The sequence below is a fragment of the Neophocaena asiaeorientalis genome, unplaced genomic scaffold (genome assembly GCF_003031525.2).
Source record: "Neophocaena asiaeorientalis asiaeorientalis breed wild unplaced genomic scaffold, Neophocaena_asiaeorientalis_V1.1 scaffold35, whole genome shotgun sequence".
Classification (NCBI taxonomy): domain Eukaryota; kingdom Metazoa; phylum Chordata; class Mammalia; order Artiodactyla; family Phocoenidae; genus Neophocaena; species Neophocaena asiaeorientalis.
In genome coordinates, this window is record NW_020172984.1 from 1694263 (window position 1) to 1718118 (window position 23856).

Sequence of the window (23856 nt, forward strand, 5' to 3'; positions counted from 1 at the left end):
ATATATATTTTTTTTTTTAATGTTTCTCCCTGCCTTTGTCACTTACTTCTTCAGAGTGGCCTGGGTTTACAACTGATCTCCAAAATAAAAGAGTCAGAAGAGAGCATTGCACTGTCTCTTCCGACCCCACAGAATGCCCTGCCTAACCCTCTTCACCCCTCCAGTCCCACATGAAGCACCCTTTCCCAGGCCTTCAAGAAACAGTCTTGATCCTTCTAGAAGGTGAGACCTCCATCCTTCACACCACTCATGGCGTGATGATCATCAACTGCGTTGCCCTGGTGTTACTTCTCAGTTCACCTGGTCCCAATTAGACGGTAAATTCTCTGACTCATATTTCTGTGTCACAACCCCTAAATGACACTCCCCAGGCATTTTGGAAAATGTCATATTATTGTAGATTGAAGTGAGGTCTACTCATCTAAACTCCAACCTGGTGCAGACATCCCTGAGTGACCTGACGGATGGTTAGAGAGGTTGGACAACGGAGAGGTTCAAAAGATCTAGAGGCAGAGGAGTGTACTCCAGATTATTTAGCAGTAATTATACCTACACTAAAATCTTTTCTTATTCTTTAAATCTAATTTAAAATCTTTTAATTATCAGCATGTTTATATAAAAATTCAAATAACAGAGAGATGTATGGGTAAAAAGTAAATGTCCTCCTTCACCTCTCCTCACTGCACCCATGAATGATGTCATATTATCCATCACAGGACCTGCATCAATCTGCTAGGGCTACTGTAACAAGGTACCACAAACTGGGTGGCTGAAACAACAGAAATCCACTGTTTCACGTTCTGGAGGCTAGAACTCTGAAATCAAGGTGTCAACAGGGTTGATTCCTTCCAGAGCTGTGAGGGAGAATCTGTTCCATGCCTCTCCAGCTAGCAATCCTTGGCGTTCCTAGGTTTGTAGCAGCATAACTCCAATCTTCACATGGCATTTTCCCTGTGTATGTTTGAGTCCAAAATTCTCCTTTTTATAAGGACACCAGTCATATTGGATTGGGGCCCACCCTAATGACCTCATCTGAACTTGACTACATCTGCAAAGACCCTATTTCCAAATAAGTCACATTCTGAGGTGGTAGAGGACACAGGGGGTGCGCTAAGGTATACATGAATTTTTGGACGGCACGATTCAACCCATAACAGTGCCCATACCTCAGATTTTCCATCTAGACAAGGAGAGACTCATAGCTCTAGGTTCCATGCTGTGAAATTTGAGAAATTTCCCTTTTTGGACAAAAAAAGTAAAAGCAGGGCTTCCCTGGTGGCACAGTGGTTGCGAATCTGCCTGCCAATGCAGGGGACATGGGTTTGAGCCCTGGTCCAGGAAGATCTCACATGCCGCGGAGCAACGAAGCCCGTGCGCCACAACTACTGAGCCTGCGCGTCTGGAGCCTGTGCTCCGCAACAAGAGAGGCCGCGATAGTGAGAGGCCCGCGCACCACGATGAAGAATGGCCCCCGCTTGCCGCAACTAGAGAAAGCCCTCGCACAAAAACGAACACCCAACACAGCCAAAAATAAATAAACAAAAAAAAAAACAAACAAACAAAAAGGAAAAGCAGAATCATGTTGCCTCCTTCGAGGGAAATAAAATGAATGCTTATTATGCATCATTCATGGTCCTCAAACTTTGCAAATTTCATCTCTTTAGTCTTCACAACCACCCAAAATTCCTTGACATCAAAGACTGTCCCATCCATTGTCATATCCCCACTGTGTAGCTTAGAACCTGGTGCTGCAACAGTTATAAAACAAATATTTTTTGAGTCAATGAACTCTGTGGGGTAGATGTTATTTCCTCCATTTTAAGGATGAAGAACTCACTGCACAGATGCTCAGACACATGTCCCAAAGTCACACAGCTGGTAAGGAAGCTGCAGGTTTGGGACTCAAGCCCAAGCCTGCCTTTCTTCAAAGGTCATGTCATTTCCATTATACTTAAGCCAATGGTTCTTGAACTATGTTCGCAGGATCAGCAGCCCCAGCAGTGCCTGGGAACTTGTTAGAAATGCAAAGGGATTCCCCTGGTGGTGCAGTGGTTAAGAATCTGCCTGCCAGTGCAGGGGACACGGGTTCGAGCCCTGGTCCGGGAAGATCCCACGTGCCACAGAGCAACTAAGCCCGTGTGCCATAACTACTGAAGCCTGCGTGCCTAGAGCCTGTGCTCCGCAACAAGAGAAGCCACTGCAACGAGAAGCCCCCGCACCGCAACGAAGAGTAGTCCCTGCTTGCTACAACCAGAGAAAGCCCATGTGCAGCAACGAAGACCCAACACAGCCAAAAATTTTTTTTAATTAAATATATAAATAATAAATAAAAAGTTGCAAGTTACCCATGCTGTATGAAAAAAAAGTTAAAAAAAAAAAGAAATACAAATTCTTAGGCCTCTTCACTGATCCACTGAATCAGAACCTCTTGGATGGGGCCAGCATTCTGGGTTTTAGCAAGCCCTCCAGGTGACCCCCTGCAGTTTGGCAGCCCCTGTGCTAAACCAGGAAGCAACTGGGAGAAGTTGAAAGTGGGTGTGACCTTAGAGACTGGCTTGGTCTTTTTTGTTTTGAGTTGCCTATGCAGTTCCAGGATTTCCAGAAACCTTACCTTCTATTCCCACCATTGTTATTTTTTGATGCTGAAAAATTAAATTACCCCACTATTTTCAGAAAGGAGGGAGGGAAGAGAAAGAGTGCCCAGAGGTAAGTATTCAAATCTGAACTCTTTCTTCCAGTTTCTTTCCTCTGCTGCAAATAATGAGACACCCTGGGAGAAGCTCAGATGAAAACACCACGAGAACTCTTAAGTTCAGCTTCAGCTTCACCCAGAAAAGAACACTGACAGTCCTCTCGAGGATAAAGTTGGCAAGATGCTTTGAAAGCTGCCAAAGGGCTTCCAAGGTGAATGAAGTAATTGAAGGTGGAATGAACTCAGCTCTGTAGAATTTCATCCACACAATCATGAAAGAAGAGACCAGAGCAGCAGGTGCAGCAGCCGGCTAAGCAGATATCCATTTCTTATCTGTAGACCAACAGGGCACGGTCATAAATCTTAAGCCAGCTGTTCACTGGATGGAGGGTTGGGACTCAGGAACCGTTTGCAAGAATGACCTGTTTCTTAAAGAATGGCACTTTTCTTCCTGAGGATCTTGATGGCAGAAGAGGGTGGCATCTAGATGGCAGATGGAGGGGAGAGGCCTGGAGCCCTGTGAGGCTTGCGTGAGGCCCAAACCAGGGTTCTGCCACTGGGCTCAGCCTGGAGAAGGTTAGGAGGCTTTGCAGCTAAAGCAAGAGTCAGCTGCTGCTGACTCGCCAGCAATGTTCTCCTTTTGGAAACTGTAATATTGTCCATTGTCAAAAGGGGAGGTGCGGCTGGGGGAAGGGGAGCTGGAAGAAAGAACAGGATCTAAAGCAGAATGCTCAACTTCAAGCCATTTGCCTAAGTTCACTTTCTTGGGTGTCTTCTACAAGATAGGAAAATGAAATGCTCCTTTACACGCTGGTCTCAGCATTCCTCTGGCCCCTTCCACGTCCTCCACCCACAGCCAGGCACCTGACAGTGCCAGAGGCTCTGGCAACCACCATACACGGTCATTTCCAAAGGCTCCCCTGGGGCAGCCTGGGGCACCATCACTGGGAACAGAGTCCACATCACCACCTCTTGCTTTGCCAAAGCAGAAATGGCCTGAGTCCAAGAGTGAAATTTGGTGGAAGAAATTAAGGCAGGATGCCATTCTCTCTAATTTTCAGGAAGACCTCAGATGAGGCTCCTGTTTTTTCAGCAGCCACGGGAGGAAATAGGACAAACCTTCCCACTTCTTTATTTTTATACCTACTGATAAACTGCCTCATTTTTTTCTCCCACTCTGAGCTGTGCCAACTTCTATAATGGTTAATAGATGGTAATTAAACATCAAGTTCCCGGCTATTTCAATTTGAGACCAAAGGAAATTGGTTTAAAAACTAAGATTCTTGGGACTTCCCTGGTGGTGCAGTGGTTAAGAATCCACCTGCCAATGCAGGGGACAAGGGTTCAATCCCTGGTCCGGGGAGACCCCACATGCTGCAGGGCCAGTAAGCCCGTGGGCCACTAAGCCCGTGCACCGCAACTACTGAGGCTGTGCGCCACAACTACTGAGCCCACGAGCTGCAACTACTGAAGCCCACGCACCTACAGCCACCGCAATGAGAAGCCCATGCACCTCAACGTTCGCCACTAGAGAAAGCCCGTGCACAGCAACGAAGACAAAATAATAAATATTTTTTTAATTATTAAAAAAAAGATAAAAACTAACATCCTCATTCCCTCTCTCTCTTTCTCTCTCTCTCTCTCTATATATATATATATGATTTATATTTCAGATATAAATACAGCTATATATATATATATGTAACTATAAGTTCTCTATAAACAATGCCTAGCACATAGTAGGTCTGTGATAAAATTTGCTGAAAGACAATGAATTGAATGAATGAGTTCATACATACATACACATTGGCTTCTCTGGTTCAAATTTTTTCAGTTTTCCAAAGCACGTATCTAAGCATATAACCACGCTGCTCAAAAAACTTCTCCAGTGTGTTCAGAATCAAGTTCAATCTTTCTCCTTAACACAGTCTATTCTATAAGAGCCTCCAAGACTGGCCTCAATCCACCTTCCCATACACTTTCCCCTCCCCTCCACTAAAGCCACCCTGGACAACCTGAAATTCCCCCATATAAGCCCTGCATATTCCCATCTCCTGGCCTCAAATGTCTTTCCCTGGTGACCTGCCCAAAATCTACTCTATACTGGGGTGAGGAATAAGCTTTGAGACAGGCCCTCAGATGCTACCAGTATACCCCCAAAGCCTTCTCTGATTTCTTCAGTTTCCCTCTTATAGTGCAAACCCAAAGCCCTTTGTTTATATTCAGTTTTATCTCTTATATAAGTGCATTCTATTTATGGACATAATCCCTCTCCCCCACTAAACTGTAAACTCCTTGAGGTCAAGCATTGGGCCAATTCATTCCACATTTGCATCTGCAAGCACAGTGCCTGACACATTTGGAGTGCTCAAAATAATTACTGTATTAATAAGTAATAATAATAACATGGAGATTTAGGAACACCAAATTCAGGAAAACTAGTCCAACAGTTAATGGAATGGATGATTTCATGATACACTGTGATGTGGTGGTTTTAAAATACGCCCACATATTCTCTGATGTTTCTCCCTTCAAGAGGAAGATAGAGCTTAATTCTCCTCCCCCTGAGTGTAGGCTGGACTCAGTAACTTGCTTCTAATGAACAGAATATGGCAAAAGTGATGGTGTGTGACTTTTGATATTAAGTTATAAATGGTGTTGTGGCATCTTCCTTGCTCTCTCTCATTCCCCGCTCTGGGGGAAGCTGGCTGCCTTGTCATAAGGACACTCAAGCAGCCCTCTGGAGGGACCCATATGCGAGGAACAGACTCCTGACAATAGCCACATGAGTGACCCATCTTGGAAGCTGATCCTCAAGTTCTAAACAAGCTCTTGGGTGACTGCAACCCTGGCCGACATCCTTTTTTTTTTCTTTTTTAATTTTTGGCTGTGTTGGGTCTTTGTTGCTGCACACCGGCTTTCTCTAGTTGCAGCGAGCGGGGGCTACTCTTGGCTGTGGTGCGCGGGCTTCTCATTGCGGTGGCTTCTCTTGTTGCGGAGCACGGGCTCTAGGTGCGCGGGCTTCAGTAGTCGTGGTTCGCGGGCTCTAGAGGGCAGGCTCAGTAGTTGCGGCGCACAGGCTTAGTTGCTCCGTGGCATGTGAGATCTTCCCGGACCAGGGATCGAAACCATGTCCCCTGCATTGGCAGGCGTATTCTTAACCACTGCGCCGCCAGGGAAATCCCCTGGCCGAAATCTTGCCGGTAACCTCATGAAAGACTCTGAGCCAGAATCACCCGGCTAAGCTCCTCCTCAATTCCTGACCCACAGAAACTGTGAGAAAAAAATTTTGTTATTTTAAATCACTAAATTTTAGGGTAATTTATTATAAGGCTATTGCCTAATAGATAACAATCCATTCCAAAAAAAAAGGTATAGTTTTTAATTCTTGTTGGACCAAAGGAGATTCCTGATTTTACAAGGTTAATAACTCTATGTTAAAATACTGATATGCTCCTCTTTTCACCTGATACACCCTATTACATCTTCAGTTCTTACCTAATTTTATCACCTCTTTAAGGCCCTGCTTGACTCTCTCACTTCTTTCGCAAAGTTCTCTTTAACCACTCCAGCCCACACTGAAATAATTTTTCTGTTTATACTTTGGCACTTGATAACTATAATTGCTCCCACCTATGGAGTCCTTACTATGTGCCAGTGTACGAGGCTGAAGAGCGTCCCTCCAAAATTTGTGTCTACCCAAAGCCTCAGAATGTATAATCTTATTTGGAAATAGGGTCTTTGTAGATGTAATCAGCTAAGATGAGGTCGTATTGGATTAGGGTGGGCCCTAAATTCAACGACTGGTGTCCTTATAAGGAAGCCATGTGAAGACACAGAGAGACACACAGGGAGAAAGTCATGTGACAATGCAGGCAGAGTTTGGAGAGATGCAGCTGCAAAGGCAAGACACGCCAAGGATTGCTGGCAACCACCAGAAGCTGGAAAGGGGCAAGGCAAGATTCTCCCCTAGAGCTGTCAGAGACAGCATGGCACTGCCGACTTTCTGATTTCAGACTTCTAGCCTCCAGAACCGTGAGAGAATAAATTTCTGCCGCTTTAAAACACCCAGCATGTGGTACTTTGTTACCGCAGCCCTAGCAAACTAACACAGCTAGTTAATGTTCACATCTTCTTTCTCATTCCTCATTTTCACGACAATCCTTCAAATTAAATATGATTAGCTCGTTTGGTAAATGAGTCCCACAGCCAGGAAAACTTCACCTGGGCTATGAACATGTGCTCTGCCCACTGCCCCTCCCTACCTGGCCTCACTGCATCATGCACTTGATCTCTGTTTGTAACTGCTTGTCCTTTTAAAGGCTGTGTGTGCATCAGTGTTAGTTTCTTGTATATAATTCTTCTGTGTCTCTTTCAGTCCATTATGGTCAATAAAACTTGATGAATGAATGATTTTAAATTTCCGTGGATTAAGAAAGTTAAATAAAAGAGAAAAGAAGAAGTATTTGGTGCAGAAAACATAACAGTAGCCCACAATCTAGAGGAAATCTGTCACTAATGTTTTCAGACTGTGAGTACTGTGATGACACCTGCTTTCTGGGACCAGGTATCAGTATGGACAGTATTGTGAATATTCCTAAGAGAGACAAAACACAGAAAGGGTATAGGGTGGAGAAGGAAATGTCAGAAATAATGACATTTATAATAGGTAACCAGTTATGCTGCTTAACAATTACAAATTTTAAAAAAGAATACTTTTTGCCCCAAGGATATGGCTTAACTCTAGAAATAGTGAGCTTCTCATTACCCAGGGTAAAAAGTTTTTGTTTTTGTTTGTTTTGTCCTCGCTGCGTGGCTTGCGGGATTTTAGTTCCCAGACCAGGGATTGAACCCTAGCCATAGCAGTGAAAGCGCCGAGTTCTAACCACTGGACGGCCAGGGAACTCCCAAAAGTATTCCTTTTTAAACATTTGTAATTGCTAGGCAACCTAACCCACCTGAGGATAGGCACCTGCTCTGCTATGTTAGGGAGCTGGTGAAGATGCCTTAGGTGTGAATGATCACTGAGATCCACCCTAACACCAGCACTTTACAAGGTCGCAATTTCATATCTAAATGACATAGATTGCACCAACCTGTTGATCTCCTTGCATCCTCTGAGGATCTCCTTGGTCCTCAGTTTCTGCAAGTATCAAATTAAGATTTATACCTGAAACTAGCACAATACTGTAAATCAACTATAATTCAATTTTAAAAAGAGTTTAATAAATTTGGGATGATAGCAATCTAAGGTTTTTAAAAACCTTAGATTTTCAGTTTTCTGAAAATTAAAAGGATGTCTCCTCTTGCAGAGAAGCTCCTGAGAATCTACCTGCATCCTCCCAGTGGTATCACCTTTATCTGCTCATACTCATTCACATCCCTGCCCTTTAGCTACTCATCGTCTAACGTAAGAATGTATAAGCAATTCCTGCATCAAAGTCAACCAAGTGCACTGGCCACTATCACACATTCCTCAGAAATCATACATGGCCTGTCTCTACATGGGAGCAATAAGGTGGTGAATACAAGAATCAGGGGGTAGCCTTTTAGACAGTCCAGGACTAAAAGTCTGTATGTTCTTTTTAAAATCTGACTTTCCCCCCCGCCCCACCATAGTTCTTTGTTTTCTTCTCATGTCCTGCTGACCTGTTATTTATTTTATATTTGGGCACAGCTCCTTCTTTTCTTTTACAGATGATTTACACAGCTGAATTAATATTTGTAAATGGAGGCTCTGGCCCTAATCTTTTAAAATTTCTTTACCAGGAAAATAAGTTGATCCATTAACTCAAAATGTATGGCGCATCTAGTCTGTGTGTAGCACAGTGCTTGACATGCAGACTTTTCTCAAGTGCTATCCTGAGTCAGAACCATCCTTAAAATTCTTGTAAGCATGGTTTCTCGTAAGGAAAAGTCAGATGAACAGGTATAACTGATGCTCCCTTTATCTTTTCTCTTAGTGGCTTACTAGCCACCCTTTTATTGTCATATGTTTCCGGTTGGAGACTGAAGTAATCAATTTCAAGCAGAAAGCTAGCCAATTTCAGTTTCCTTTCTAGTTCAGAAACAGCTTTATTGTTTGGCATGGGGTGAGAAGAAGGATGCTCAAATTAGCATCCAGGCTTATTAAAGTCCATAGATTTTTTTGCCTTTTATTTTGTACCATCAGTAAGAATCAGACTTGGACAATCACATTCTGGGCCTATGAAACTCAATTTATTTATTTTGTCACTCAGCATAGTTCTATGGGTCTTTTTTTTACATGCCTTTCATGGTACATGACAAATCAAAGAAGAAAAATAGGTGATAACCTCATATTTGGCTTCTCAGACTTCAAGGAATTTGGAAAGTGGAGAGCCTAGGCAGTACAATAAATATATTTTCTTTCAGCAGCTGTCAAGCGCTAACTATAATTATCTGTTCTGTGCTTTATCTGCTATGACATAGAAGGAAAGCTTAAGAAGAAGTGTGACAAATGGCCCAATTTTTATCACTTACCAGAGGGACAGTACAGACTGAGGAAAAGCTACGAGTTTGCCCAACTTCTTTTCAGAAAATTTGGCAGAATTAACATCAGGCCCGGCTGCCCTGCCTGGGACCAGCTGGCTGCTTGGTAAGGCTGACAGGCTCTCCAGAAGGGCCCTCCAGGTCTCTATGATTCCCGGGTGACAGTAAACTCTGACTGCCACCCTCACAGCCAAAGCCTCCCTCCTCCTCCATTGACTGCAGTTGGAGAAAACTAATGCTCTTTGAAAATCCATGCTGCTTGGGACGTCCCTGGTGGTCCAGTGGTTAAGGCTCTGCCCTCCCAATACAGGGGACCCGGGTTCAATCCCTGGTCAGGGAACTAGATCCCTCACGCCGCAACTAAAAGATCCCACGTGCGGCAACTAAAGATCCCATGTGCTGCAACGAAGATCTCACTTGCCATAACTAAGGCCCAGCACAGCCAAATAAATAAATAAATATTAAAAAAGAAAAGAAAAGAAAATCCATGCTACCAACTTGACACAAATCAATCAAAATGTTAAACACTTAGACTCTTTGACCCACTATTTCTATTTTTAAAAATTTGTCTGCAGATAGACTCAAACAAGTATGCATCAGTATGTACTCCTGTAGGAGGATATTCACCGCAGCAATGTTACCATATAAGTGGCTGGAATCAACCTATTCATCAAGTTTCTGTTTCAATAAATCACAGTACACACATATAATGAATCGCAGTGGAGCTATAGTGATGAAAACAATAAAATACAGAATAGGACAAATATTTTGATCTAATTTGTACAGGAAGGGCAAAAGAATACACGGATGTGCTTGTATAGGCAAAAAACATTTCAAGAAGAATATATTTAAGTAAGTGTTGACAGAGGTTAGCCTTTGGGGATTTGCAGGTGGTAGGGAAAATTTGTACTTTTCAGCTTATACCCTCTGCCTAGTTTGGATTGTTAACATGGACAGGCAGGAAATACGGTAGTTAAGAGCTCAGCTGCCTGAGTTCCTGCTCCTTTACCAGCCAAGTAACCCTGGGCAGGCTAATCTCTCTTTGCCTTAGTTTCATCATCTATAAAATGAGGATTCATTCAGGGCAATTTTTGAGTATCTATCTACTGTATGGCAGGCAATGGAAATATAGAAATGAATAAAACATACAAGAATACCTGCCCTCCGCAGTGGTTAAGAATCCGTCTGCCAATGCAGGGGAAAAAGGGTTCGATCCCTGGTCCGGGAAGATCCCTGGTCTGGGAAGATCCCACATGTCGCGGAGCAACTAAGCCCGTGCGCCACAACTACTGAAGCCCACGCACCTAGAGCCCGTGCTCTGCAACAAAGAGAAGCCACAGCAATGAGAAGCCCGAGCACCGCAATGAAGAGTAGGCCCCGCTCGCCACAACTAGAGCAGCAACAAAGACCCAACACAGCCAAACATAAATAAATAAATTTATAAAAAAGAACAGTACCAAAAAAAAAGAATACCCGCCCTTGTAGACTTCACAATCTTGTCAAGAGATAGACAATTAAAATATACATATATATGTATGTATATGCACACATATGTACATATGTAAAATATATGTCAGATAGTAAAGAGTGCTATGGAGAAAAATAAAACAGGAAAGAGGAGAGGTAATGGTGTGGGGTGGGATATTAATAGGACCTACCTCATAGAGTAACTGTGGGAACTGAGTTAATGCACGTTGGTCACGTAAAACACTCAATAAATATGAATTACTATTACTGCTATGAGCATATATTACTTTAGCATGTAAAAGTAAATGATAATTTTGTTTTGTTTTGTTTTGTCTGCGGTACGCGGGCCTCTCACCGTTGTGACCTCTTCCGTTGCGGAGCACAGGCTCCGGACGCGCAGGCCCAGCTGCCATGGCTCACGGGCTCAGCCCCTCCGCGGCATGTGGGATCTTCCCGGACCGGGTCACGAACCCGCGTCCCCTGCATCGGCAGGCGGACTCTCAACCACTGCGCCACCAGGGAAGCCCCTAAATGATAATTTTTAAACAAACCCATGCCCCCAGGAACCTTTGACTAAAATCTCACCTCTTTCTTTAGTAGTTTCTGAAACTTCAAAATGGGGATATACTTTTTCATTTATGAGTACAAAATCATGTGGTCCAGCCACACTGGCCTTCTCCCCAGCCCCTAAAGCACCAGACTCTTTGTTGTCTGCAAGCTTCTCTGCACATTTCACCCACCAAACTCCTCCACATTCTCAGCTCGCCGCTTAAACTCACTCCTCAGAGAGTCCTGCTCCAACCTCCCTGATCTAAGTCAGATCTCCTCTCATAATCTCTCAGCCTATCTTTCCCTTTTCTCTCATAGCACTTAACCAAATGCATAGGTCAGCTGGGGTGGTTATTTATGAATATCTACTTTGCTTTTCAAGCCAAAAGAACTCCTTCCCAGTGACCACCTAGGTGGGGAAATGTGAAGAGAGGAGAGGGGAAGCCAGGCACAGCGTGGGTGGGCAGAGTTCTCACTCCAGTTTAGGTGGAGGGGGAAGCAGCTGAGAAGGGATTCAGAATAAGAATGATCTGTAGGGATTTTTATATTGTTTGCTACAGAATGAGCAAGCATTTTACTTCTCAGTCACAGTAAGAGCATCCCAAAACACTCTGAGGTCACTTAGGAGCTATAGATGGGATCCTCCTCGAAACACACAGGATCCCTCCACTATGAGCCAAGCAAGAATGAAGGGGCGTGTGTGTGTGTGTGTGTGTGTGTGTGTGTGTGTGTGTGTGTGTGTGTTGTCTAGTGACTTATCAAAATTTGAAAGGATTGATGGTTGGTTTGTTTTAATTTATTTTTGGCTGTGTTGGGTCTTTGTTGCGGTGCGCGGGCTTCTCATTGTGGTGGCTCCTCTTGCTGCGGAGCACGGGCTCTAGGCGTGCGAGCTTCAGTAGTTGTGGCACGTGGGCTCAGTAGTTGTGGCTTGTGGGCTCTAGAGCGCAGGCTCAGTAGTTGTGGCGCACGGGCTTAGTTGCTCCGCGGCATGTGGGATCTTCCTAGACCAGGGCTCGAGCCTGTGTCCCCTGCATTGGCAGGCGGATTCTTAACCACTGCACCACCAGGGAAGCCCAGGATTGATAGTTTTGCCAAGGATGTGAGAAAACATGCAAAGCTGATGGGAAGCAAAATTGATGCAATTTCTCCAAAAGAGGATCTCATAATATGGAACAATATAAAGTATATGTGACTTTTGAGCAAGCAATCCCCATTTCTAGAAATATAACTTAAGGAGTTAACTGAATGATCTTACTCTCTCATCCAACAATTCTATTTCTAGGAATTTATTCCAAGGAAGTAATGACAGATGTGTTGGAAAGAATACGCAAATAGAGGCTCATCTTAGCATTGTTTATAATAGTCAAAAATTAGAAACATATGTTAACATATGTTTCTAACATATATGTTCAATGATGGGGGATTGGTTAAATAAATTTCATCAGTGGAATATTATTAATCTATTACATTAATTTATTAAGGGCCCACAATGTGCCAGATATTATTTTGGGTGTTGGAGACACAGCATTAAATGAAACACAAAAACCCCTGCCTTCGTGGAGCTTACGTGTTAGTGGGAAAAGACAGAAATAAGTAAAATAAATAAAATATAGAGCATGTTAGAAAGTGGTAGGTTCTCTGGAGAAAATAAAACAGAAAATGGGATAGGAAGTGGGAAGACATTTCAACAAAAACTTGAAGGGGATTAAGAAATAAGCTGCATATCCTGAGAAAGAGCCTTCCAAGCAGAGAAAACAGCAATTGCCAAGACCCTGAGGGGGCAGGTTACCCCACAGGTCTGAGAAAGAGTGAGGAGGCTGGTGTGACTGGAGAGGAGGAGGTGAGGATCGTACATACAGCCTTGTAGGCCAGTGTAAGGAGCTGGTTTCTACTTTGAGACAGGAAGCCTTTGGAAGGTTTTGAGCAGAGGAGGGGCAATATCTGTCTTATTTTCAGTAGGTTTACTCTGGCTGAGCACTAGACAATATGTGGGCAAGGTGGAAGCAACAACTAGGATCCAGTGCAGCCAAATAAATAAATATTAAAAAAAAAAAAAGAAGAAGAAGAAGGTGAGAAGGGATGGGTCTAGTGTGGATGGTCAAAGCGAAAGGGTTGACATTAGGGATGTCAGGATAGGTAGTTCATTCCGTTCCTCATTAAAATGGTGTTATGCAAGGCCATCTAATGACTTAGAATGATGTTCCATTACGTTTTCTAAAAGCATATTTACTGAGCACTTACTCTACGCTCTGCATTTTGCAAAGCACTTTAAGCATTACCTTGCCTAATTCTCCCAGTGATCCACCTGACTCCTTCAATCAGTTGCCAAATCCTCTAACTTCTACCTTCAGCATGTTTTTCTCATATCCAAGCCTTTCTATTTATCCCAGTGCCACCATCCCAGTGCAGTCCCTTTGTTAACCTCCTCCTTGACCTCTGTAAGATCTTTTGAACTGGTCTTCTCGCCCCCATCTCTCTGCTCTCACCTTTTGGCCTATCTCAACTTATTTACTTTATATTCATGCTAATCCACTACCTCTGCTAAGAATCCTTCAGAAATTCTCCACTTAGTTTCCCACTTTCCAATCTTGATTTCTATGGTACCCCACACCTACTCCACATTTCAGCCACGTGGTCTACTTGCAATTGTCAGGATCTTTTCCTTGGTCTCCTTTCTCTATCTAGAAATCATGCTCCCCCCATCTCTGCCCGTTGAAATTCTGCTGATTATTCCAGAAGCAGGTCAAGTGTCAACTGTTCAAATATGTTTTCTTCTTTTCCTATCAACTCTATATTGCCATTCCCGCATTGCTTACCACATGTTAACATTATGTCATCATTTATACGTCATTATTTGTGGACTTACCTTTTCTGCCTACCAATATTTCTGAAGCCCCTATGACATGTCAAGGATATATACTAGGCATTTTACATGTGTTATCCAATTTAATTGAATCCTCACAATACCCTTGTGAGATAGGTGTTACCATCCCCATTTTACAGATCCGGAATCTGAAGCTGTCAGAAGTTAATTAACTTGCTCAAAGTAGCATCCTTACTAAGTGGCAGAGTCATCATTCCTTCGCCAAATTTTATTCTAATCCATGTCTGCCAGATTCCTAAACCCTCTGGGCTTTTCAACATAGATTGGGATGTCCCTTTGGGGGCAATTAGCACTGAAGCCTCAGGGCAACACCGATCTGGGAAAGGCAGTTTTCTCTTCCTCTCTCATTTGATTTTGATTCATTGTGCTATAGAAAATGCTCCTTTGGCTCTCAGTCAGCACTTAGCCTGGGCCAGCACAGGACTAAAGAAATGATTCATGAAGACAAACACCACACAGCATGTTTAGTTCCACTGGTGACCCTGATTATTGTAAAACTGTGAAAGGAACGCCAAGCCCCAGCACACGTTTAGCAATCTAGAACTCCCAGCTCTCTGCCTCCTCAGTTTAGGCTTTACCCTAAACCTCTTTGTTCCCTGATTCCATCCAGACGGATGCCTCAGATTTCAGAAACAAGGCAGGAACAGCATTGCTGTCATTAGGGTCAGCCTTGGCCGATAAGACTCCCTGCCATTAATACCCAGCAAAGACACACAAGAAATTCACATGAAGATTAAGAACAGGGAAGGGTTAGTCTACCCTGAATTGTTTTTTTTCACCATTTAGGATTGGAAGCCCCTAAAACTTATTGGGTCAATTCATACTGCCAAACAAAGAATATTATAAGAATGGGTTTATTCTCTTCCTTATTGTTTTGGAGTTGAGGGTGTTCAGCAGCCACTGTTTGCTCAAGAAGAGTGTAAACAGGACTTGCTGATGCCCGTGGCCAACACAGATGACTCTTAAGCCACTTTCACTCCGGCATGGGGTGTGGATCTAATGGTAAAGAAGCTGAATGGGAAAGAGAGTTAGGTAACTCTAATTTGTGTTTTATTTGTATTTTCTCTTTCAGTCCTCAAAGCAATCTTTTTTGAGGTAGATGTTATTGAAATACCAATTCTACAGATCCAAAAACTGGGGGGTAAGTAACAGGCAGGGACTGGAACCCTGGTATGTTGAGTTCCACAGCTTTCCACTGCCCTCAGCTTATGCTCTGTGGCAAGGCCTATCGCTTAGGCAAATGCCAATCATTTAAAAAGGACTAAAGGCAAAATTTCTACACAAGTTAGAGCTCTCAAGTATCAATATTCTTCCCTCCCTCCCAAGCAAGTGTTTCATTGCTTAAACGTCTCATATTTTCCCTAGTGGACAAAGGTATCAGCAAGAAGTGGTAGTTGAACTGTAAGATTGTTACCTTCCACACAGGGGGCCCCTATGTTGGATTCTTAGGCAAGTGAGTTTGCTTGATGGAACTCACTTGGTTGGTTAGACCACAGGCCACCAAGGCCAGGAAGCAACACTTACTGACAAAATCATCCTGTTCCCAGCCATCTTTAAAACAGGTCATACAGTGACTGGGTAAAAATGTGGATGGCCCAGGGCAGGACACTGCTGGGACTGATACAAGTTACAAAAATTTCCACTGACTGGGGTCACTTGCTCATATTCACGAATGAAGTGAAGTATCTTTATTCACACAAAAATTCTCTTCTCTCTTCCCACCCCCCTCACTTCTTCATGATCTGTTTTGTTATAGATGGCCTAATGGTTAGAATACCGTCATAATAATACATTTCCATATGGGACGGGGTTATGGTTGCTAATCAGTAGTTAACAATGACAACTTATAAATAATATTTCAACCTCTCAAAACCTTAGCCGAGTATGACATTTCCGATTAATTGTACAGGGCTAGACTCAATGTATCACAAAGTCTTTCAGATTTCACGTAGATAACAACTTTTATTTGCCTTCTGCCATGAGGTTCTTGTAAATGTGTTGTTGCTGCGTCTGCCATATGTTTTTTAAAAAGTTACTCAGAACACAACCAATTATTGTTATTTCAATACCATAGAAACTACTGAGTTTTGTTACTCCTTTTTTGTATCCCTCCAAAAGAATGTTCAAATGCATTTTTGGTTGGAAGACATTCACTACTTATTCTCTGAATTATGTTGGCAACAGTTTAGAAACACCTTGAAAAAGACTTACGACATATGTCAGCAAAAGTCCAGAGAAGGAAAGTAGAGATTGGCTGAAAGTGAGATACTACAGAACTCAAAGTCTGGCCAAAGGTGGGTCATGCACTGTCAGGTACACTAAAGAAAGCACACCGGGGGAGGCAAACTATAAACAGGATCCACATTTAACAGCCCACAAGGAAACTGGATGTTTAATACCAAGGGAAGAGAGGTGATGGGATCCTTCAGTCCCCCTTGCAGACCTCCCATTTTCATACTTTCTTGAAGCCATGATAAAATCACAAGGATTCCCACTTCGATCCATTATTTTCCGTTGGCCTTCCAAACTCCTTTCTTACCCCACTTCTCCCTTTTCCCACTTTCTATTTTGCCCCTCTGTACATAATCTTTTGTTTTCAACCACTTTTAAGGTAATTTCACCCCAGCTGGGAAACAACCCATGTCTTCTCCTTCCCTCATTCCCAAGTCCAGGCACTCAGGTCCCTCCTGAGGTCCTTGGAGCTGGGACCTTTCCCCTGAGCTCAGCAGCTCAAGCTGTGAGGCTGATCTGTTTCGTGAGTCCTCCAGTGGGCTGGCTTCTCCATGACGCCAGTCTATTCCTCTTCCTCCCCCACCCCCCCATCCCCAAAGAAACCTAAACTCCGTGGCTTCTGAAACTGTCTTGCGTGGGTCCCAAGATCCCTGCCGAGATCCAAGATTTTCTGACCTAAGTGGGGTCGGGTCGGGAGGAGAGTACCTCTTTGCAGGCGTGAAGCTCCGGTCCCGCTCCCTGAGTCACCTGGAAGGTGGTCCCAACCCAGAGCAGCAGCCGCAGAAGCCGGAGTGTGGGCGGATCAGTTCTTCCCCTGCCCCTGGCAGAGGGATGGAGGCTGTGCCCGGGCTCAGCCATAGTGTTGTTCTGAGCGAGCGGCAGCAGCGGTTAAGGTGCTGCGGCTGCAGCTACTGCTGGAAGAAGGCGGAAAAAAAGGGGAGGGAGGTTCACAGGGGGGAGGATGCAAGGGGTTGGGCTCGCTTCAGTCACCTCCCTGCGGCTACGCCTAGGCAGCCCATCCTTCCTCCTCCCTCCTTCCTCTTCTCCTCCTCCTACCCACGTCGCCTTGGCAACCGCCTCCTCGTTCCCTCCGCGCGGGTGGGGCACCGGACCACTAGCTCCTCTGCAGCTCACCTGCCGGTCGCCATGGCAGCCGCCGCCACTGGCGCGCGCGGCGTGGGAATGCGAGTGCCCAGGGTCTGCAACCGTCCCAACAGGCGCTCACAGGGCTCGTGTAAGGAACAAGGTGGAAACAACCTCCAAGCCATCGCCACCAAATTCATTATTTCGTAGCCATCGGCTACTTATGAACACCTCTAATTTTGCAGACGTGGCGTTCTATATATACTTATTAAGCACCTCCTATGTGTGAAGCGATAGAAAAATGATTGCGATAGAAAAATGATTGAGATGCCATCTCTTCTCCAGAGCTTATAGCGTGGAGGAGTGGCCCCGGCACGTGTCACCTACTCTAACAGCCTCTCCTGGAGATCTTACTTCCACCCCGCCAAATCCATCCGTGCCTTTACAACCGGCGCTATGCTAAGCCCTGAGACTCCTTTAAGCAAGGAGAGTTTGCCTTAGCCGGCAATTTTCCAAGCACGACACCTGGACTCTTCTGTCTCTTGACATCCCCATTCTCTCATCGCTTTGAGAAATCCTTTGGTTAGATGCCAGGAGGAAGGACATTTCTGGGCCACCTTTTAGGAATACTTTCTTTAACTGAGGTCTTCTGCAGAAGACCTGTTCGGCGTTTTTCACCGAAGTCTCACGAGTGCCAATCCAGGGCTCCCCGGTACACTCAGCGGCGCTTTCCCTCTGCGTTCCCAGTAGCTTCTTCCCGAGGGGCCTCCCGCGTTGGACCGCCAGGTGGCGCCATTCTCGGAGGGAATTCGCCTCAGTCATAGACGGCGGGGTAGTTGCCTGGCAACTGAAATTGGGCGTGCCAAACAATTGGGACCCCGGCTCCTCCGCGTGCAAGATTGTGAGCGGCTGCGCGGGCCTCTCATCACTCTTAAGAGTGTCTCGCTCGACATTTTACCATGCCTCTCACCCGAGACCCTTTCCAGAATCCTACGTTGGAAAACGATGATTCCTACTTGGGGAAACTGCGGGCTTCCGAGGTACTGAGGTTTCTTGCGCAGATTCCCAGTAGGGTCGACCGCACTCTTCTTTCTGTCGGCGCGACAGGAAGAGATGGTAACTTAAAGGACTATGGTGAGGACACTGAGTCAGGTACCGGAGAAGTCTGTTCTCTGCCTTCCTCCATGTCCCCATATTCAGGTCTGCCAACATTTCACAGGTGCTTTTGAGCAGAGGCAAGTGGAGTTCTAGTCCAGAGGAGCAAGAGGCACTCACAGCCTTAAGCAATGATTGCTATAATGGGGCTTACCCAGGCCCAGGTTCCACTTTTCTCGTAGAAGTATTTGAGATGTTTGAAGTGGTGAAAAATAAGGTGAACTAAATGGTAATTGTGGCTTAATAACAAAATCAAAGCACTCCCTTTTGTTTATTCAACAGTTATTATTTACTGTATGCCGGGCGCTCTGCTAAAAACTGAGGGTGTATTGACACATTAGATTAGCTCCTGTTCTCAGGGAAATCTAGTATAAAAGCCAGACTGACAACAGCAACAGCAAAAGTGCTTGCACAGCAGCACATGTGTTGTGACAGTTATATGTGGTGTATCATGGGAAACAGGAGCTTAAAGGAAAGCCTCCCAGAGCAGGTGAGTTTTGACATTCAAATATGAGTCAGCTGGACCAGGGGAGGGAGGAGGTGGAATGTAAGTTAGGAGGAAGGAAACAGGAACCAGACATTCAAGGCAAAGGGAGCAGCAGGTGCACATACATGGAGAGGAGGATGAGGGTGGCCTCTTTGGGACCAAAGAGTCCAAAGTGGCTGAAGCGTTGGTGTGAAATGGAGGAGTGGAGAGGGTGGAAGCTGGAGAGGTGACCCTCCTGGGGTGGGTGTGCTGTGTACAGCATGCTAGTGAGCTGGGTTTTCATCCTGGGGATTCATCTCAGGACTGTAAGCACTGGAGTGGCATACTAGATGGGTGTTGTAGAAAGCACAAGTGGCAGTGGATTGGACAGGATGTTAGTGCGACAAGAGGGATCAGCTACGAGGCTGGTGCAGCGATCTCCAGGAGGAGTAACGGATGTACAGCAGTGGTGCAGGGGATGGTGGTAAGATGCAAAGGGCAGGACTGATGGGACTTTGTGGCTGACTGGACATGGGTTCAAGAGAGTGGATGAGTCAGGGAGAGCTTTCTGAGGGCTTACCTGATACCATTTACTGAATGAGGCATCCAGGGAAAGCAAGTTTGGGGAGAAAGATGTTGAGATCAGTTATGTAGCTGTTGCTTTCGTGGTGCCTGTGGGACATTTCCATAGAGATGAAGAGTAGGCAACCTGGTTGAGAGCTGTGGGTTGAAAATGTCTGGAAGCCACAGTATTCATCTGGTGGTTGAAGGTATAGGAGAGAATGAGCTCATCCAGTGAATGTGAGAGTCAGAAAGGCAGAGACAACCCCCCTGGAGGATACCACTAAGGGACAGAGAGAGAAAGCAGAGCCGAGAAGGAAGCTAAGAAGTAATAGCCAGAGGCAGGAGGAGAACCCGGAGGATCTGGACCCACATAGGATGGAGAGAACATTTCGTGGAATCAGAGTCGTGGTGCAGAAACCGCAGAGGTCAGAAGGTCCGGACTGGAATGGATCCACCTGACCTAGCCACAAAGGTCGGTGGTCACCAGCAAGAGTAGTTTCAGTGGGTGCTTGAGGCAGAGGCCAGACAGCAGTGGGCAGAAGAGGGAATGGGAACGGGGAGGAAGTGGAGGTGGCAAGCGTTGACTCTTTAAGAAGGCTGGCTCGGTAGGGAAGGTCATGGAGTGGGTAGCTAGACAGTGATGAAGGAATGAGGAGAAGCTGGGTACAGGGGCTGGCAGGATAGCACAGGGCCCTAAAGCACCAGGAAGCGCTGGGTTCAGGGAAGGGTGATTCTTGAATAAAAGGGACTTCCCTTTCTCTGAGATGGAAGGAAAATGGATGTGAAGATGGCACTCACGCTTGACAGGCTTGACTTTCTCAGTGAAAGACCATCTCAGCCTTCTGCTTATAGAGGCTTATGCAGCCTTCGAGGAATGGGAAGAGAGCTGCCTGTGCTTGCATCATATGTATTTGTAGTTTTCCCATTTCCTTTTTCATCTTTCTTGGTGACAGTATACTGCCTGGTTCACACCACTCAATTAATGCCTAATTGAGCTGAGTCACACAGCACTGTGTTATATACAGGGGAGGAGGAGGGTCCCTACATCCGATAGGTTGAATGAGATTTCTACTAGGTTGTAGTTGTACTCACTGGAATTCAGTCATTGATTCAATCAATATTTCATTTTAGAACACCATGTGTTAGGTCGCTGTGCTAGGCACTGGGGATACAGTGGTGAACAGTATGGCATTTTACATGTAATGAAGAAATCAGCTGTGTGCTTTTCATATTCGTGCTTGTGGGGTTTTAATTAGAGGACTGAACATCCAATGAACTTTTTGACATTCCTGCAGACACAATGACCCTTCCCTGCTTACTGAAATTTTCTCACCTGCCTAGACACTGCTCTCTCCTGATTCTCTTGTCTCTGACTGCTCCCACCGCCACCCCCATTATAATACTGTGCAGTCCTCACGAACCGCCTCTTCCTTGTTGGTCAGACGCCTTTTTGCAGGCTTCAACCACCACTTCAGGGGGATGACCCCCAGATCTCTACTACTTGTTCTGAGCTCTCCTCCAACAATTGCACACTTCCAATTTCCTACCTGTTAATTGCATTAGGATATCTTCTCTCTTCTTCAAGCTCAGGACTTCTAAACCTGAGCTCATCTTGCCTCTCTGCTCCCCACCCTTCACCTCCTGTCCCACTTCACCCCTTTCCCTGTATTCCTGGCCCATTTCTGTCAGTTCTGAGATTGAAAACTTAGGAGGATCCGAAGCCCGGGAGTCTTGCCCCATTTCGTTCTTCTCTTTTAGATCTTTGCGATTCAGTTAAAATGGGATGGGATAAGGGGATGGATGTCACTGACGCTATCACATCAGCAAGGCCTCCGGTAACCAGGGGTGGGTGTGGTTTCTCTTTTGCAGAAACTGCCATATAAGAACCCAACTCACCTTGCTCAGCAACAGGAACCCTGGTGTCGACTCAGCTCAACTCCCACAATCACGTCCATGAGGCAGGCTGTTTATTTTTTTGATCCTGAGGTACCTAGCATTGAAATGCTATTTCTCCTTATATCCACTTAGGACTAATTAATATCCTTTTTGAAAGGTAGTCTGTCCCTGACTACCTTAGCATCTTTATCTTGTCCCCAATCCAAGATCCTACCAAATCTAAAACCAAATACCAACTTATCAACTTCCTCTGGGAAGTCAGAAGGCTTGGGTTTTGCTGCAGTTGATTATCTGGAGCAAATCATTCTCTCACCAGACTTCTCATTATAACCATGAACGAGGTAAGGCCCGTTAAGCTCAAGTCCAGGACAATATAGTGGTTCTCATGTCTCCAGGAGAGCTCCCCACTCCTAAGACCTAACCATGAGACAATTCTATATGGACAAGAGTTAAGAAGTCATCATGTACAGTAATTTGGTATGTAGGGAGTTGGTGGATCTCAGGCCCAGAAGGGGTTCACTCTGCTTTGGGGCAAGAGTAGAGCCCAACAGAACCCGACTAGAGCAGGTGCAAATGTGGCAAGTTAACCCTGGGGGTGGCGGGATTGGCTTCCTCCGTAGATACCGAAGGATGATCTGGATTTCCGATTAGCAGCCTTGTACAACCACCACACAGGGACGTTCAAGAGCAAAAGTGAGACACTGATACACCAGGAGACCATTCAGGATGCCCATGGGTAAGTAGTGGAGGCGGAGCCTCTCCCTAAGGACAATGCCAATCAAGTAATGTAAAGTGTCATCTGAGAAATAACAATCAATAGGTTCTTGTTTCTATAGATTTCTGTTATTTTTTACTTCTGTAATACAAGTTCTGTTTTTTTATTTTCTAAAATGAACAGAGATCTTCCAGGATTGTGCTCATCTGTAGCACAAAATCTTTGGTTCATTCCAGAGGGTAAAAAGGGCCTTCAGCTGCTTTACTTTATTTTTATTTTTATTTTTATTTTTTTGCGGTACATGGGCCTCACTGTTGTGGCCTCTCCCGTTGCGGAGCACAGGCTCCGGACACGCAGGCTCAGCAGCTATGGCTCACGAACCCAGCCGCTCCGCGGCATGTGGGATCTTCGCGGACCGGGGCACGAACCCGTGTCCCCTGCATCGGCAGGCGGACTCTCAACCACTGCGCCACCAGGGAGGCCCCAGCTGCTTTATTTTTAAGGTTGCATGCAACTCTTTCCCTCCTTACCTTTCTTCTCCTGATTGATTTCACTCTCCCATGTTCTTCCCCACACCATCTTCTAGAATCAAGATCCAATTCTCTGGAGAATTTTTATCACCTCCCCAGCCACCCGCGATCACTTCCCGAGCTAACATCAGACACTGGATCAACCCTAAGAAGGAGTCTATTCACAGCATCCAGGGATCCATAGGTAAGGGTCAGAAGACTGAGGGGTGGGAGGCAGATGGGTGGTGCAAGAGTTTTTCTAAATGGTCACAGGAATCAGGGAGTTGAGGTGATTGGCTATTAGGGAACATCAGGGATAACTGAGAGTCTGGCATATATCAGACTAAAACCAGGGTACATGCTGACTGTAGAGCTAGGAAATGAATTCAGTTTTTCAGAGCCACTACCTCAGCCTTAGGTCTAGCGGACAAAAATTTTCAGCAAAGGGCAGAAACCGGGGAGTGAAAGACCTATATCTACCTCCCATCAGTCCTCTATATGCCGTTTCCTCAGCTGTTAGAACCTTCTCCATTGTCCCCATAAATGTGTGGGCGACAAGTTCCCAGAAAAGGCAAAGGATCTGAAATTCACAGCCCACTCCCTCTTCTCTTTTCTCCACAGTGTCCCCTCACACTGCAGCCAGCAATGGAGGGTATTCCCGAAAGAATGATGGTGGCTTCTTCTCCACCTAAGTGTTGACGGGCCCCTGGACTAATTAATCATAGTGGAACATCCTGCCGCCCACCTCCATGAAATAGATTTGTGTAAGATGAAGCCTGGAGTATCTGTTACCCATGGACTACCAGTTGCCACATGACTACTCTTAAAACATGGAAGTTTCTCAACTTCTAGAAACTAATCCTGTTGGGCATATTTGCAACTCGGAAAGTCATCTTGCTGAAAAGATACGGATTTAGGACAGAATAGCACTGTTTTTAGCAGGAGACAGGTATTCACGTTTTGTGAACTGGAGTCATTCCAACCATATCCATTCAACATTTCTTGCAAACATTTTTTTTTTTTTTTTGCGGTATGTGGGCCTCTCACTGTTGTGGCCCCTCCAGTTGCGGAGTGCAGGCTCAGCGGCCATGGCTCACGGGGCCCAGCCGCTCCGCGGCACGTGGGATCCTCCCA

The 23856-nt window shown here is 45.2% G+C and overlaps 2 protein-coding genes across 2 annotated transcripts in view; one reads left to right on the top strand and one right to left on the bottom strand.

Annotated features, from left to right (window-relative positions):
- The window catches only part of ELAPOR1 (endosome-lysosome associated apoptosis and autophagy regulator 1), a 70598-nt gene extending 53327 nt beyond the window's left edge, over positions 1-17271 (bottom strand). Inside the window, exon 1 of the mRNA XM_024742146.1 lies at positions 17040-17271. Within this exon, the coding sequence (XP_024597914.1) occupies positions 17040-17192 (153 nt within the window). The 5' untranslated portion in view covers positions 17193-17271. The remainder of the gene's footprint in view (positions 1-17039) is intronic.
- A 1035-nt stretch (positions 17272-18306) lies between these two features.
- Positions 18307-23496, top strand: CFAP276 (cilia and flagella associated protein 276). The gene is made up of 5 exons (XM_024742063.1): positions 18307-18457; positions 21472-21588; positions 22119-22234; positions 22800-22927; positions 23344-23496. Exons 1-5 carry the CDS (start codon positions 18377-18379, stop codon positions 23412-23414), a joined length of 513 nt encoding a protein of 170 aa, XP_024597831.1. The 5' UTR covers positions 18307-18376; the 3' UTR covers positions 23415-23496.
- The last annotated feature ends 360 nt before the right edge of the window (positions 23497-23856 follow it).

Coding starts and splice junctions, on each gene's coding strand:
- CFAP276 (XM_024742063.1), top strand. CDS start 18,377: ATGCCTCTCACCCGAGACCCTTTCCAGAATCCTACGTTGGAAAACGAT. Junction 21,589..22,118: donor TTTATTTTTTTGATCCTGAG/GTACCTAGCATT, acceptor CTTCCTCCGTAG/ATACCGAAGGATGATCTGGA. Junction 22,928..23,343: donor CAGCATCCAGGGATCCATAG/GTAAGGGTCAGA, acceptor TTTTCTCCACAG/TGTCCCCTCACACTGCAGCC.